The 14,568-nt window shown below is 38.1% G+C and overlaps 3 protein-coding genes, 1 long non-coding RNA gene and 1 other non-coding gene across 5 annotated transcripts; 2 read left to right on the top strand and 3 right to left on the bottom strand.

The window, feature by feature from the left end:
• The first annotated feature begins 2,242 nt into the window (after positions 1-2,242).
• Positions 2,243-3,691, top strand: LOC104824919 (dof zinc finger protein DOF4.7-like). Its single transcript, XM_010557114.2, has one exon. It carries the CDS (start codon positions 2,370-2,372, stop codon positions 3,303-3,305), a length of 936 nt encoding a protein of 311 aa, XP_010555416.1. The 5' UTR covers positions 2,243-2,369; the 3' UTR covers positions 3,306-3,691.
• A 401-nt stretch (positions 3,692-4,092) lies between these two features.
• Positions 4,093-4,847, bottom strand: LOC104824917. Its single transcript, XR_002024586.1, has 2 exons — positions 4,708-4,847; positions 4,093-4,589 (listed from the first exon to the last, which is right to left on the bottom strand). It is a non-coding gene; the product is annotated as an uncharacterized LOC104824917 (long non-coding RNA).
• A 1,502-nt stretch (positions 4,848-6,349) lies between these two features.
• Positions 6,350-10,285, bottom strand: LOC104824916 (rhamnogalacturonate lyase). Its single transcript, XM_010557113.2, has 14 exons — positions 10,196-10,285; positions 9,733-9,784; positions 9,474-9,589; positions 9,251-9,301; positions 8,992-9,111; positions 8,700-8,819; positions 8,446-8,593; positions 8,216-8,386; positions 7,936-8,094; positions 7,731-7,837; positions 7,523-7,601; positions 7,106-7,404; positions 6,877-6,993; positions 6,350-6,800 (listed from the first exon to the last, which is right to left on the bottom strand). Exons 1-14 carry the CDS (start codon positions 10,276-10,278, stop codon positions 6,425-6,427), a joined length of 1,998 nt encoding a protein of 665 aa, XP_010555415.1. The 5' UTR covers positions 10,279-10,285; the 3' UTR covers positions 6,350-6,424.
• A 726-nt stretch (positions 10,286-11,011) lies between these two features.
• Positions 11,012-13,643, top strand: LOC104824915 (probable glycosyltransferase At5g03795). Its single transcript, XM_010557112.1, has 5 exons — positions 11,012-11,561; positions 11,845-12,131; positions 12,558-12,790; positions 13,003-13,160; positions 13,295-13,643. Exons 1-5 carry the CDS (start codon positions 11,070-11,072, stop codon positions 13,394-13,396), a joined length of 1,272 nt encoding a protein of 423 aa, XP_010555414.1. The 5' UTR covers positions 11,012-11,069; the 3' UTR covers positions 13,397-13,643.
• A 695-nt stretch (positions 13,644-14,338) lies between these two features.
• On the bottom strand, positions 14,339-14,411 carry TRNAA-CGC. Its single transcript has one exon. It is a non-coding gene; the product is annotated as a tRNA-Ala (tRNA).
• Between the last annotated feature and the right edge of the window lie 157 nt (positions 14,412-14,568).

The following is a 14,568-nucleotide window of genomic DNA, read 5'->3' as shown; positions in this document are numbered from 1 at the left end:
CATACACAGCTGTTACAAATTACAACCCGTAATTGTATTTAAACCCTAACGAGTCCATTAAGGGAAATAGGCCATTATCAAAAATACCTTTACTTTGCTATTTGTACTTCAAGACCTACCCTTGTGACCATGTGACCAATGTGACCGAAATATAGTGTGGTCACATATTGATCTCATTGTTTATAACGTTAAATTTATGATGTTTTAATCAAATGATTAGTAAGATATACAAAGTATGAACATAATGAATTAGTGTGATCACCATAAATTTAACGTTATAATCGATAAAATCAAAATGTGACCACACTATATTTCGGTCACATTGATCACATGGTCACAAGGGTAGGTCTTGAAGTACAAATAGCAAATTAAGGGTATTTTTGATATAATGCAATGAAGGAGCCGTTGTTATTTATTTGGCTCTTTAATTTAGTTTATGCCCAAATCTTAAAGACGAAACCAGAATGATCACACCCTTTCTCAACCCACCAAAAAAAAACAAGAATCTTAAGACGGATCCTGTCGGGGAGATCAAGGATTCTTGTCCTCTTCGGCATCTCGTTCAATGTCACACTTCCAATAGATTCATCAAACCCATTACGAGATATTTCCTCGAAAGAATTCTATTGTATATGAGATATGGCTTCAACTTATTGTGTTTTTTTTATTGTGGGAACTCCAACTGTTATCTTTCGAATAGTTTGATTGGGTGAATTCATCCACGTGCACGAGTACGCGGCATAGGCATGGAAGATAAATCAACCAAATACTCCACAAGATTCCGATCAATCTATTAGTTTTGTCATTATTTATAACAGTTCTATACTTAATTAACTAACAAACGACAAACGAATGGATAATGAGTCGAACCCACAACCTCTCGGATGAATGAAGGGCGAAGTCCTTACTAACTCCGCAAATCCTTTTTTATTTCATAAATTACATGATGCTTAACATTATTATTATGCATGGAAAAATTATTTATTGATATAGTTTCAATCGTAGCCATCACATAATTATGAGTTAGATTAATCATACAATTTGATCGATAAATTAAGCCGCTAAATTTCTCCATGCATTGATTGCGAGATATAGCTCGAATTTGCTTCTACAGTTCTACTACTATAATTACATGGAACGTGATAAAATATAAAGCGTTGTAATAGTGTGCATTATATGTTATGTAGGAGGCTGTGCACTCCCTCGGCGCCGCCTATAATTAAACTTAAGATTAATGCAAATAACACTCTAATTGAGTTTCTGTTCTCTCGTGAATCTCATCGCCACAAGCACTTCTTCAAAGCCTATATATATATATGCATATATATATATATATATATATATATATATATGTATACATATATATGTACAATGTACATATTGGCATATGTCTGGAAGTCCACTTTATGCATAGAACCATCCTATATTCAATCATATATAACTATAGAAAAAGTAAATGTGGTTAGTGCAATCCTATAGTTTTCCATATCACAAAAAATCTTGTGGTCCAAAAAAAAAAGTTTGTGAGGCCTAATTACACGAGGAATAACATAATTTTAGGAAATTAGATCAACTACTAATGCATGGTATTAATATTGTTAGAGTATTAAGCTTATTGATTGGGTGTGGAAATCGTTGTGATCGTGACTGTATAGAGAGTTCGATTCCATATTTCTGGTAAATTTCTAGATATATTAAGTATATGTAAATATTGGAAAAATATGTCAGATTGTAATATTTAAAATAAATACAACGTTAACGTTGTTACCAAATTAAGAAATTAGATTACCAATTGAGATCCATATGATTAGTCAAAACCATATACAATATTATCATGATAATTAAAAGTAAAACACAAATAACATTTGAGTGAAGACAAGACATAAACTATCTAACAAGTTGTACTTGATTTCTTTTTAAATTTTAAATGTTTTAGATTTTCATTTCATATTGTCTTGAAATTATTTGTTACACTCCCGAGACTATGGACTCGGTCAATGAACTCTTAGCAATTTTTGATGTTTTTAACACTATGTCAAAAATGCATATGCAACTGTTCATATGTATGAGTATATATGTACATATGTATACACATATATACATCTGCATTTATATAAACAGTCTCTTGTAGCATTATTATTTTTTCATCATCATAAAACCAAACAAGGGCAAAATAATAATAATAATAATAATTATAAAAGAAAAAGAAGATTCATGTAAATCACGACTCCATCTCTCTCTCTCTCTCTCTTTCCCATGCACCCATGAAACTATTCATTTTCCTCACCCTTTAATCCAATCTCTCTTCTTCACCCATAATTTCTATTGCGAAAAAAAAAAGAATTTTTTTCTTCATAATCACCATTCATATGATGACATCAGCATCGAAGCTCCCGATCAGAGAAGAAATTCATCGGAAGGCGCCGCCACCACCGCCACCGCCACCGTCGAAGCCGCAGGAGCCGCCGGTGAGGTGTCCGAGATGCGATTCAACGAACACAAAGTTCTGTTACTACAACAACTACAGCTTGTCTCAGCCCCGACACTTCTGCAAGAACTGCCGCCGCTACTGGACACGCGGCGGCGCTCTACGCAACGTCCCCGTCGGCGGCGGTTCCCGTAAGCACAGGAGGCCCCTCAAGTCTTCTCCTTCTTCCTCGATTCTCTCTGATTCTTACAGATTAGATTCTTCCGACAACATAAGTACTGGCGGGTTCAAGTTTTGTCCTGGTTTAGCGTCTCATCGTGATCTTGGTGGGTTGAATTCGAACAGAGTGATGAACCCTTCGTCTGCTACCGGATTAGCTATCAGTTCCGGTGGATTTTCCGTCTCCTTGTTGCCGGAAAATAACACCCACGTGGGGTCTTTGACCGTAGATGCGAATCTCGCATCGTCGATTGAATCTTTGAGTTCTTTGAACCAAGATTTGCACCGGAAGCTTCAGCAGCAGAGACTCGCCTCGCTTTTCGGCGAACACTTTGACCGCAACCAGAAAGAGACCGCCGGAAACGGCGATTCTCCGGCAGTGTTTCAGAATCTCGATATACTCCCTCCGACTGCTTCTCCGGAAAGTATCGTCGCCGGTGAGTTCCCGGCGAGAGAGAGAATCAATGTTGTGGCAAATGGAGAATCTTCATCGACGGCGACGGAGTGGTTTTTCGGGAATCCAGGGTTTCTCCTTCAGTCTTTCCCCTCCTCATCATCTGCTGCAACGGCGGTCAGTGGCAGCGTTGAGAATAATGGGAACGGCGATGGCAATATGGGGAATTGGCATGGGTTCCAAGCTTGGAGTGATTTGCCCTAGTTAACCCTCTAATGGTCATCATTAGATAGTAGAGATGTCATTATTGATACTGTTACCACTATTAAGGCCGAGAGAGAGAGAGAAGACGACAAGAGTGGAGCTACGGATTTAGTCCACAGCGGTCGAAAAGGTAATCGTTTTTGTTTCAATTTATTTAAATTAGGATCTAATTATATTATGTGACGTGGATTATTTTTAAAAAATACATTATAGTTCTAGGTTATCGAGGATATGGAGAGACAGTGTACGTCGTATATATATATATATATATGTAAGATATGTTCTAATGTGTCAGATCGATCAGTCGGAATTAGATTCTCTCAGTTGTGTCAATGGAAACGTACCATCAAAGTGACTGAGACTTATGTCCCCTTTTTCACCACCATTCTCTGTAGTTTTTCACGTCTTTTTTCGTTTTTTATGAACAAATCAATACATCAACTTATATATATATATATATATATATATAGCTATATGTGCATGCATGTATACGTATTCGTACGTTAATGATTCTTCATATATATACATAGCTAGATAGTAAACATAGAATAACCAGGAAAGAAGGAGAAATACGCGTATACGCAATTTATTTTACTTATAGGTCTATTGTATGAATATTTGCGTGTATTTTTTATCCAAAAAAGGAAAAAGAAAGAGATTTCGAATGTATAAAACGAAAAAAAAAAGAAGAAACGTATGGAAGCAATAGAAGAAGTGCGAAGAACGTGAAGAAAGGATGGATTTAGGCTTACGCAGACATGCAACAAACCCATGACTCTATGTGAGATGAGATCAAACGTGATTTTCCATCTCTGATCATTTCTTGACAATAAAGTAGCATATGACATATACATACACACACACACACACACACGTAAACACATGGTTAAGAGGATCATACATACATGCATGCATGCACGCGTGCCGGTGCACGTTATCAAACAGACCAAGTCACGGAATATATGCGACAAACTTGGTTATAACGGAGATCCCATCAAAGATGTAAGAGGGTGATATGGAAAATTTCCCATTTTTTTTCATGTGTTTTATCATCACTCTCTCTAGCCCGCTCATTAGTCTTAAGCTGGAATTGCCTCGAAAGCTCGCTCTCGTATCTTATTCCTCATACACCGGCCTCGAGTTTTCGCTATCATAAGCTTCTCTTCTGCTCGGGCATGTAACTAATTCTTGAAAAAGAGAAACCAGCATGCTAAATAAATCGGTACCCGAGAGCTCGAGAATATCTCTATTTCAGCTTCACAATGGTATAATCTTCTGAAGGAACTGTGAAAAATGTCATGCATGAAATAGAAATTGTAAAACAGGGGAACTTGTTTTCATGGGTTTAACAAGCACAGAGAAGAACTTAGATTCGGTGAAAGAAAAATAGAAACATCATTACCTGAGATTTTCTGGTGCTTTCCTTACCGCAAACCAGCTGGATTTATCGTAATCACTCCATCTTCTGTCCATGGCTTAAGCCAACCAACAGGAGTGTTCTGTTCCGGCCAACTACCGAGAAAGTGTCAAACTGGGCTAGGATCTGACATTGCAGAAACAATTTTGTTAGCACTAAGCAAAGTTTCAATCTGTATATACACTAAAATGACATTTTGGTCCACTCGCCTTGTCTTCTTGGACATAAACATCGAACGCCCTTGTCCCCTTAGGTCCGCTGGTAATACTAATCTCGGGGAAATGGAAATCAACAAATCTTCTCCTGGAGGGAAAGATTGTTCAACGACCTATGGCTAAAGTTCCCGACGCGTGCTGACTGATATATGAATGGATAGTCTCCGGCCTCAACTATAGGCTCATCTGTTCTTAGCACATCTCCTCCTTCGAAATAGGTATCATGGAGGATATTCAAGGCAGAATCTAAAACCTTCTAGCTGTGGCTCACGACATTTATGAACATCAAGATCTCATCTGCTAACAGGTAACTCCGTAAACAAACATATAGACATGGAGAAACTGCCTTATGCAACAAACATAAGCCAAAACTCAGTTTGTAGGTATACGAATTCAAAATGGCAAATATCTATGACAAATTTCCAGAAGTTTACCTGGGAATATAAAAGGCTCACTCTTTCTTTAAACTGGGCCATAAATTTTCGTTTCCCAATCAAATTCAGTCAAATTGACTAAATCTATAGTCTTTTCATCATATATTGAGAGATCCAATCAGGGAAAAACTCGAGCCTGTAGACATAGCCCGAGACAGCCCTAATCGTATTGCTTTTAACCAGTGAATTTGGCCAAGAGAATCAGGATCCGAGTTCCGAGAAAATTGCCCGTGAAATTCCTTTCTGAAAACCCACATGAAGAAGACAACCGAATTCATAAAATGAGGGAAAGAACGAGGAACCCACCTGGGTCTTGTAAAATCGGTCGGTAGAAGTCTCGAATTCGGATCACATAGCATCAAATCCGACAAAGAATCACCGGAATCATGCGTATCAGCACCTATAGTTTCGTTTCTCCCCGTCGCACGTGTTGCGGTTGTGAAACCCTAGTTCCCAGTGGACCGGGTAACTGGAATTTCGTTTCATCATAAACTATACAGTGGAACGTCTTACATGGAAAAGCCGAGCGATTTCCGACTTGGATACCACTGCTTAACTTTCTACCGTTTTCTACGCAGAGCGAGAAAACTGAGAGAGAGAGAGAGAGAGAGAGAGAGAGAGAGAGAGAGAGAGAGAGACTGGGCTTTGATTTTGAGAGTACGACCTTGTACGGGAGGTTATAAATGGGCTGGGATCTTATTCAGGCCCATTGGGCCTGTGTTGGGGTAAATTTCTCTCATTTAATTTGGGTCTGTATTGTTTATAATTATAATTACACATTAATATTATGTGTTCTAAATGTTTTGGAAAATAACTCCCTTTTTTTTTAAATATGATGGATTCGAAATGACATATCATTCAAATTGATAACAGTTTCCATTTTTTTTTTTGTAATATTATGTACTTCAGTAATCTTAGTTGGCAACATTAAAAATAAAGAATATATAAATGGAACAACATTAGTAGCCCATTTACATAACATGGAACATTATCAATTCCTGTCCTTAAAACTCTTTTTACAACTAATAACCTACCAAATCACCCAAAAAAAAACTAATATCCTAAGGTTATTGGAGGTTCTTCGAGGCGAATATAGTCATACATTAGACCTTGAAATGGACCCTCGGCCTTAGCCTGTCTAAGATATATGGTATTGGTCCCATTCCTTAGCAATCTCCCGGGCACGTTTATGCTGTACAGTCTGTACCTCCCATGGATCCCATGCCTTGCGATCGCATTGTCTCTTCCGACATGTCCCGTTGCGAAGATCGGTATCGAGTGTTCATCATTGAACCGGACTTGTAGCACTGCCTGCGAAGCTGAGGCCAGGGCCAGTTGCATGGTGTAATTTCCTTGTCGGCTAAGAGACGATGATATGTCGAAAACGATCTGCCATGTCGTTGATGCGTATGTCGAGCCGTCTACTCGCCTGTAGATCCATGTAAATGCGCCGATTGATTATATATATATATATATGGTTTGGTTATTCAATATATGTGATTTACCTAGTGACATGAGCGTAAAACCAGTCTTTTTCATAATCGCTGGTTCCGATCTTGTAGACGAGATCTTGATTTGGATACAACTCAGTGTAGCGTTGCCACAGACCGTACTGTCTGAACCTGTGGAACAACAATCAAAACCAAACCAGTTTATGATAATCGAGCCGGATTTTTCTTTTGGTTTTCGGGTTCTGCTTAAGGTAAACCGGATAAATGAACATAGGAAGCTTACTTATCGGTGTGGTTTAGGTACAATGTGTTGATCATCGTTTGGTAAGGCTCCGGTACGAAGAATTCTCCAGCTGTTCGGTCTGGTATACCGATTTCCCACAACGTCGGACCACTCCTAGGAGGTTCGTACACGATTTCACCGAGCATGATTTCGGAACCTGGAGTTATTACAACATCATATTGATGTTTATAGTCTCCGATAATGCCGGGGACCCATCCGTACAGATTGTAAGTCCCTGGCCTAACGTTATCTATCGTGAAATACCCAGTCTCGTTCGTCTCTGCCCAGAATTGATAGCCCTGAAGAATCAGATCCAACAATATATATGTGTGTGTGTAAGTGGTATAATAATTCATTATGATTGAAATCGTGTGTGTATATATATCATATATACAAAAACACTCGAAGTAAGAAAACCTTTGTATTTGTCTGCCAAGAACCGGCTTCTCCCGGCGGTGCCAACCCCACGTGAGCAAATCTTGCCGGCGTTTCAAATCTTTCAAGAAAGATAATTAATTATTAAAGCATATAGTAAAATAAATAAATAAACAAATGAACAAATGATCTAAAATAATATCATAATTTGTATGTGTATTTGTATAAATGTATATACGTACGTACGTACCCATCGTTCACTAGCAGTCGACCTCTGACCGTTCCTCTTTCCTGTCGAGAAGTGAAGTCCGGCGACGCTACAAAACCGTACGGCCAGCTTTCAACTTCCTCTTGGGTCTGTTGGACAATCAATTAAACCATGATTAGTGTTATAATCTTCTATTAATCAGTCGCATAAACCCAAAGATTAATTAAAAGCATCTAATTAATCAGACCTGTCGCTTGGCGTCTTCCCAGAGGTTAATGTGAGGATCTTCTCCATTAGAATCTGAGTTCATGTATATAAAAACAGGGCCCAACACTTTCTTCCACGACTCTCCAGCTTTGTACTGTGTCTCCATGTCCGTACCAATGTAATGCTCGCTTATAAATGTCTGCCCCAAATTAAAAAATAAAAATAAAAGGCATTGTTTTTCAATATATATATATATTTATATATATATATATATATATATATATATAAGGGGTTCAAGAAAATGGGTTGAGTAATCGTACCGAGATGGCGGTGGGTCCCACATGGGAGGTGAGCTCCTGCTTGATGGGCCCACCGGATCGGTACTCGGCACTTGGTGAGATGATCCAGAAGCCGACACGTGAGTTGGTCGAGATCCAACCATGTACTTTGTTGTCTCTGATCTCGCACGAGTATTGGTACTTGTCGTCCACCTAATTTGTTACTCGTTAAATTTATATTTATTGGGTGATATTATTATTATTATTAATACCTCATTTTTGAATGATGGGTTATGGGGATTAGTCAAGAGGACAGCTTCTTTGTAATCGAGGGGCTTGGCTCGTCCATGTCTGATGTCTCGGTCCTCGTCTCTCGGCATTTCTCTTTGCCGTTCATCGGCCACCGCCATGTAATCAAATCTACAAAATGTTTCCATAACTGATATATATCTAATATATTTACCTACATTGAATAGGTTGAATAATATATATGTACATGTATGTATGTATGTATGTATGCAGATACCTTTCCGGGTTGAGTTTGAAAGTGACTCGGATCAAACCCATCTCGACCTCTGGCCATTCTGGTAGTCGTTCGAAGATTCCGTACGTGTAGATTCCGGAGCTGTTGTTGCGTATTATGTACCTATTAGAATGAATATATGGTTATCGGTGGTTTGGTTTGGTTTAGTTCGGTTAGGGTTTGTTTACAAAAAAAAACACGGATTTACGTATGAAATCCCACTGAAATATATATGGAGATAATAATTCGACGTTTTTATAAATAACTACGTGAACATTTTATATAGTATAGTTACCTTTTGTCCACGTTTAATGGGACGTGAGAGCCATGCATAGAGAAATCCCACGTCCTAGTGAATGAAATTTCCACTTGTTCTTCATTCCGATTTATTACTCTAAATTTCGTGCCTTCCACTCTAAAAAAATTTGAATAAATTCGTATCGTTTATTAGTTACAATTAATAATACATACGTTATTTTTATTCAAACAATGCATTTCAGATATCGAAATATAGAGTGCATTTGCATATATATATATATATATATAAACATTACCTATCTAAGCGCATTGGGATATCTTCTGCTTGCCAAGTAATGTCCCAATATCTACACCGATATTGCAATAGAAAATAACAAACTATATCACCAATATGCATGCACAGACCAAATTTACATCCAAAATACTTACATCTAAATTAATCATATGACGGGATTATAACATAATGCATATATTGTTCATTGCCTTAAAAACAAAATGTTTAATTAAGTCCTTAATTACCCTCGAGTTCGGAGACGTGGGTTGAGCACCTTATCAATCCCTTTGTATATGATCCCTGTGATAAGCCCTTGCGGACTCGAGAATCTGACCCTGATGATCCCATTGTCAACTATCACCTGAAATTTTTTTAATATTTTATTGTAACATATAAATAATACCAATATTTCAAATTTGTTTCAACAGATTATTTAAACCGGTATTGGACCGTTATTGAACTAATTAATATCAATCACATTGATACAAATATATATATATATACCTCTCTTTCTCCATGTCTGTTTCTAATCTGCTCAACTGTAGGAGTTCGGTTCCTGCCAAAATTTATGGCACGTAAAACGTTATTTGCATGCGTTGGAACGTTTATATATTGATTGCGTTATAACTCAAGGATTAGGGTTTTGACGAGATAATAATTAAGAGAAACAGAAACTGTGAAACTTTCAACAGCATATTCTCGAATGCAAAACCCCAAATTTAACAAATTTGATCAACTTTTTTTCGTAAGTCGGTTACTATACTACAGAGATGAAAACCCTAGAATCAGCAAAACCAGGATCTAAATCCGATATTCCATAGACATTATTCAGAAACGAAAGTCTATGCGTGATTCCGAAACCATATTATAAAAAAAAGAATGCAGTTTGCTCGTGAATCGAAATACGAACAAACCAAATTCATCAAAATATGGAGAGAGAGAGAGAGAGATCTAGAGAGAGAGAGACCTTGTAGGCACGGAGAGCACGAGTGGCAGAAGAAGGAGCGATAAGATAACACAGAAGCTCGCAACTGTTCTCTTCTTCGGCATCGTTGTCTTAAGGTGACCGAACACGACAATGTGATACCGCGAACATCGTTGCATAACACTTGTATATATATATATATATATATATATATATATATATATATATGATTAATTTTGTAAAGAAAGTCCAAAACCTAGAAAGAATAGGTAAACAAAAAAGGAAATTAAATTTTTAAAAAGATAGAAAAAAGTAGGTAAACAGAAACCTAAGTAGATAGAGTTACTTTGACTTCTGGTAGTAGAGTTTTATTCATTCATCAACATTAGAGAAATATTTCGGGATGGGAGGATTAACGCGGAGCCGTTTCTATCTAACAATAAAGGAAAGATAAATTTTGTCGGTTTATAAATTCAGGCAACCTTAACAGAACCTTAAAATACGGTAACCGTGGATTAATAATGAAAATAATAATAATGATAATAATCACATAACAACACATTTGACGGTCGCAGTCCACCACATTAAATTTTGTACATATATACACGTGTATTTGATAAACTTTCTACGTATTTGATAAACTTTCCATTTATTTTTCTTCTTTATTTTGACCTTAATTTAAAATACAGATTTTGGACCCACGCAGTAATTAATCGCTAGTCCTTTTTTTTAATACCGATTAAATTCCAAATTCAAAGTCAAACATACGGATGTGGAATACAATACGCGCGCACGTATGGAATTTTTATTTATTTTTGCGGGTTATTTTAATGCTAAAATTAAATGGAATTTAACCGAGGCAGCGGGTGGGCTCGGACGACAGCTAGTACGAGAGTGGATTTCGCAGATCCGGCCGATGGCCACCGCGAAATCGCCGCAGTTCTCTTTCTCCGGCGGAGCACCGCCGCTCTGTTCGCTCAGAGGGGCCATAGTCTCCGTCGCTCTCCTAACCTTCTTCTCGCTCTTCTATCTCTCTCTTAACTCCCTACGAACTTCTCCTTCGATTCCGGTTTTGACCGGACGGATTTTTCCCACTCAGGCCATTGCAGAGTACGGTAGCAGCGACCAGAGCAAAGACGGAGTTGAATCGGTGAAATTTCCGGACGTTTATCACTCACCGGAGGTTTTCCGGTTGAATTACGAGGAAATGGAGAGGAGATTCAAGGTTTACATCTATCCCGACGGCGATCCTAAGACGTTCTATCAGACGCCTAGGAAGATGACAGGAAAATATGCAAGCGAAGGCTATTTCTTTCAGAACATCAGAGAGAGCCGGTTCCGGACCCTAGATCCAGAGGAAGCGGATCTCTTCTTCATCCCGATCTCGTGTCACAAGATGCGAGGCAAGGTAACAAATACAATCGAACGCTCTTCTAGTTCTGTTTCATACCCATTTGGCGCTGGAAAAAATTGATCACTGTTGGTATTAGGTAGTAGGTCTAGGAACTGTAGATTGTTTGTGAAATTAGGATTGGTTGGGGAACCTTTGTTGATCTGAATCAGTTTTAGTTTTTGTGAGAATCGTAATTGAATTCAGTACCCAGTCTTAGAATTGAGAGAATCGATAGTTTGACTAATTCTCTGATACGATCTTCATGAGATATTGATAACATGTGTGTGATCTTGTGCAGGGAACATCATACGAAAACATGACGGTGATCGTCCACGATTATGTGGATAGCTTGATAGCTAAGTACCCTTATTGGAATAGAACCTTAGGAGCAGATCATTTCTTTGTCACCTGTCATGATGTCGGCGTTAGGGCAACTGAGGGAGTCGAGCTTCTTGTGAAGAATGCAATTAGAGTGGTGTGCTCTCCTAGTTACAATGTCAGTTTCATTCCTCACAAAGACGTCGCATTGCCGCAAGTGCTTCAGCCTTTCGCACTTCCCGCTGGTGGAAATGACATCGAAAACCGGCAAGTAGTACTTATCCATATTCTTTTGGTTTTCTTCCCTTCTTGAATATGTTTCACATAGGGAAAAGGGAACGTCGAAGAGACTGCAGATGATTATTTCCAGTTTTGCTTGATACATCCAATTAAATTGAATGGGGATTAAGTGTAATAATTCAGCTTGCTAGTTGTTGATTGAGTTGGTCATGGCTCTATTGCTAACTTTCTTCTGAACAGTCAGTGTTTTAGTGTTTTATGCTGTGATTAGTGATAGATTCGTAAATATTTTGATTCGGTATGCCCTTTAACAGCCCTTGTTTTCTTTGAAGCAAATTGTATCCTAGAAGCAGGATCATGGTCGGTTTGCAATAATTTTTGGATCTACCAGGGAAATTTTGTTCCATTTTTTTTAATGTAACTAATTGTCTAATACAAAGGTTGGTTTTACAGGACGACCCTCGGTTTCTGGGCAGGTCATCGTAATTCCAAGATTAGAGTCATACTTGCACGTGTGTGGGAGAACGATACAGAACTCGATATTTCGAACAACAGAATAAATAGGGCTACTGGACATCTAGTGTATCAGAAAAGATTCTACAGGACCAAATTCTGCATATGCCCCGGTGGTTCCCAGGTCAACAGTGCTCGCATAACGGACTCGATCCATTACGGGTGTATTCCCGGTACGTATTGTTTTACACTTTTACCCTCTTCGGATCTCGTGATCAGACAATCATTTGTCAAACTGCCATATTCATATCTGCGAATAGTAAAGATGAATTGGCAAAGAAAAAGCATACAACTTCTAAAAAGGAACTTTATCTCAATACCTCAATATTTCCGGTATCTAGCTCTGATTTTCCGCTCTGTTTTTCTTTGTTTCTTTTCTTATCAGTAATACTGTCAGACTATTACGATCTTCCCTTCAACGACATCCTCGATTGGAGAAAATTTGCCGTCGTGCTCAGAGAACGGGATGTCTACAGCCTCAAACAGATTCTCAAAGACATAACTCATCAGGAGTTTGTCTCGCTCCACAACAACTTAGTCGAGGTAAAGTTGTCAGCTTTTTTTTTTTTTTTTTGGAACCTACCCTTTGCAATAATAACATCATCATCACTCTCTCGGGTGTATCTTTTGATAATGTAAAAAAAGACTGATGAGAAAGATCCTCTGTACCGCTGCAGGTTCAGAAGCATTTCCAGTGGAACTCGCCTCCTGTTAAATACGACGCCTTTCATATGGTCATGTACGAGCTTTGGCTGCGCCACCATGTTGTCAAATACTGATTATTTCATTTTTTCCCCACAGGTATAACCACAGCAAGCTAATATATATGCATACACCTTTGTAGGTTCAAATCATAATAGCTTATAACACCGTCAATTATATTTTTTTTTTTGTTGTGGAAAAAAAAAATCAAATCTTTGATTCTTTTATTTGTCTTGTTCACGAGAATATGTATTGGTTTGTGTGAATCAGCAGCCATTTCAGACTTGTGTTGTGTATTATATGTATAGGCAAGTAGTTTATAAATCACAGAGAATGGCTTTTTGGAGATTACACACACACATATAGGCAAGTAGTGTATATGATGCGCCCCTTTTGGACAATGAATAAAACTTTCACCGAAATTAAACGCACAGTTTGCATATTGAAAATACTACCACGCGCAGCGGAAGCGTGGTGGGCCCATAACCCACATGTCCCTGGATCGAAACCAGGCTCTGATACCACTTTAATAAGAACAAAGAACAGAGAGGTGTATTTCACTCAGAAAATATGAAAAACAACTGTGAAAGGCTTGTTTCAAGAGAGGCCTCCACTCTCACTCCCCACAATTCTCAGTCAAACATTCGATAACCCCTCAACTGAAACAACATAGATACATATAGAATAACACCACCCATTCCTCCCCACTAACCCACACCTCCATAAACAACGCAGAGATAATATTCTTAAATATAATAATAATGTAACTCCCACATCGTAACTATTTTGCTTACTCAGCAACCTCCTGATCGTTCTCCTTTCTTGCTCTCTCCTACGCATCGTCCTTCTTGACCCTCTTTCTTGTCCCATCCTCACTCATCTTTCTCTTCTTCCTCGTATAAATACGGAAAGGCTTATCAATATACTGACAATGGGCTCATTTAATAGGCCCATTAGTAATATATTTTTCTTCGTGTAGAGAGAGAGGGCCCACAGATAAAAAACAAAAAAGAGAGGAGTGGAGGTGCGGGGAATCGAACCCCGTGCCTCTCGCATGCGAAGCGAGCGCTCTACCATATGAGCTACACCCCCTGGAGCTGATATATGAGTTTACTATTTTTACTTCAAGGATCACATTGAATTTATAAATTTTTTATCAAAGGATTAGTAAAATATATAAGATATGAATGAACACAATGAATGAATGTGATCATCATAAATTTAATATTATAATCAAAATGACCAAAAT

This window comes from Tarenaya hassleriana, unplaced genomic scaffold (genome assembly GCF_000463585.1).
Source record: "Tarenaya hassleriana unplaced genomic scaffold, ASM46358v1 Cleome41, whole genome shotgun sequence".
NCBI classification, from domain to species: Eukaryota; Viridiplantae; Streptophyta; class Magnoliopsida; order Brassicales; family Cleomaceae; genus Tarenaya; species Tarenaya hassleriana.
Note: the sequence above shows the minus strand (reverse complement) of the source record. Positions and strands in the feature narration are given on the sequence as shown.

What these genes read in the sequence shown, in the direction of transcription:
- LOC104824919 (XM_010557114.2), top strand. Translation starts at nt 2,370, where the DNA reads ATGATGACATCAGCATCGAAGCTCCCGATCAGAGAAGAAATTCATCGG.
- LOC104824916 (XM_010557113.2), bottom strand. Translation starts at nt 10,278, where the DNA reads ATGCCGAAGAAGAGAACAGTTGCGAGCTTCTGTGTTATCTTATCGCTC. An exon ending in ATCCCAATGCGCTTAGATAG is followed by an intron (nt 9,112 to 9,250) that starts GTAATGTTTATA and finishes AAATTTTTTTAG; the next exon opens with AGTGGAAGGCACGAAATTTA. An exon ending in TTTTACGCTCATGTCACTAG is followed by an intron (nt 6,801 to 6,876) that starts GTAAATCACATA and finishes ATGGATCTACAG; the next exon opens with GCGAGTAGACGGCTCGACAT.
- LOC104824915 (XM_010557112.1), top strand. Translation starts at nt 11,070, where the DNA reads ATGGCCACCGCGAAATCGCCGCAGTTCTCTTTCTCCGGCGGAGCACCG. An exon ending in GGAAATGACATCGAAAACCG is followed by an intron (nt 12,132 to 12,557) that starts GCAAGTAGTACT and finishes TTGGTTTTACAG; the next exon opens with GACGACCCTCGGTTTCTGGG. An exon ending in CCATTACGGGTGTATTCCCG is followed by an intron (nt 12,791 to 13,002) that starts GTACGTATTGTT and finishes TTTTCTTATCAG; the next exon opens with TAATACTGTCAGACTATTAC.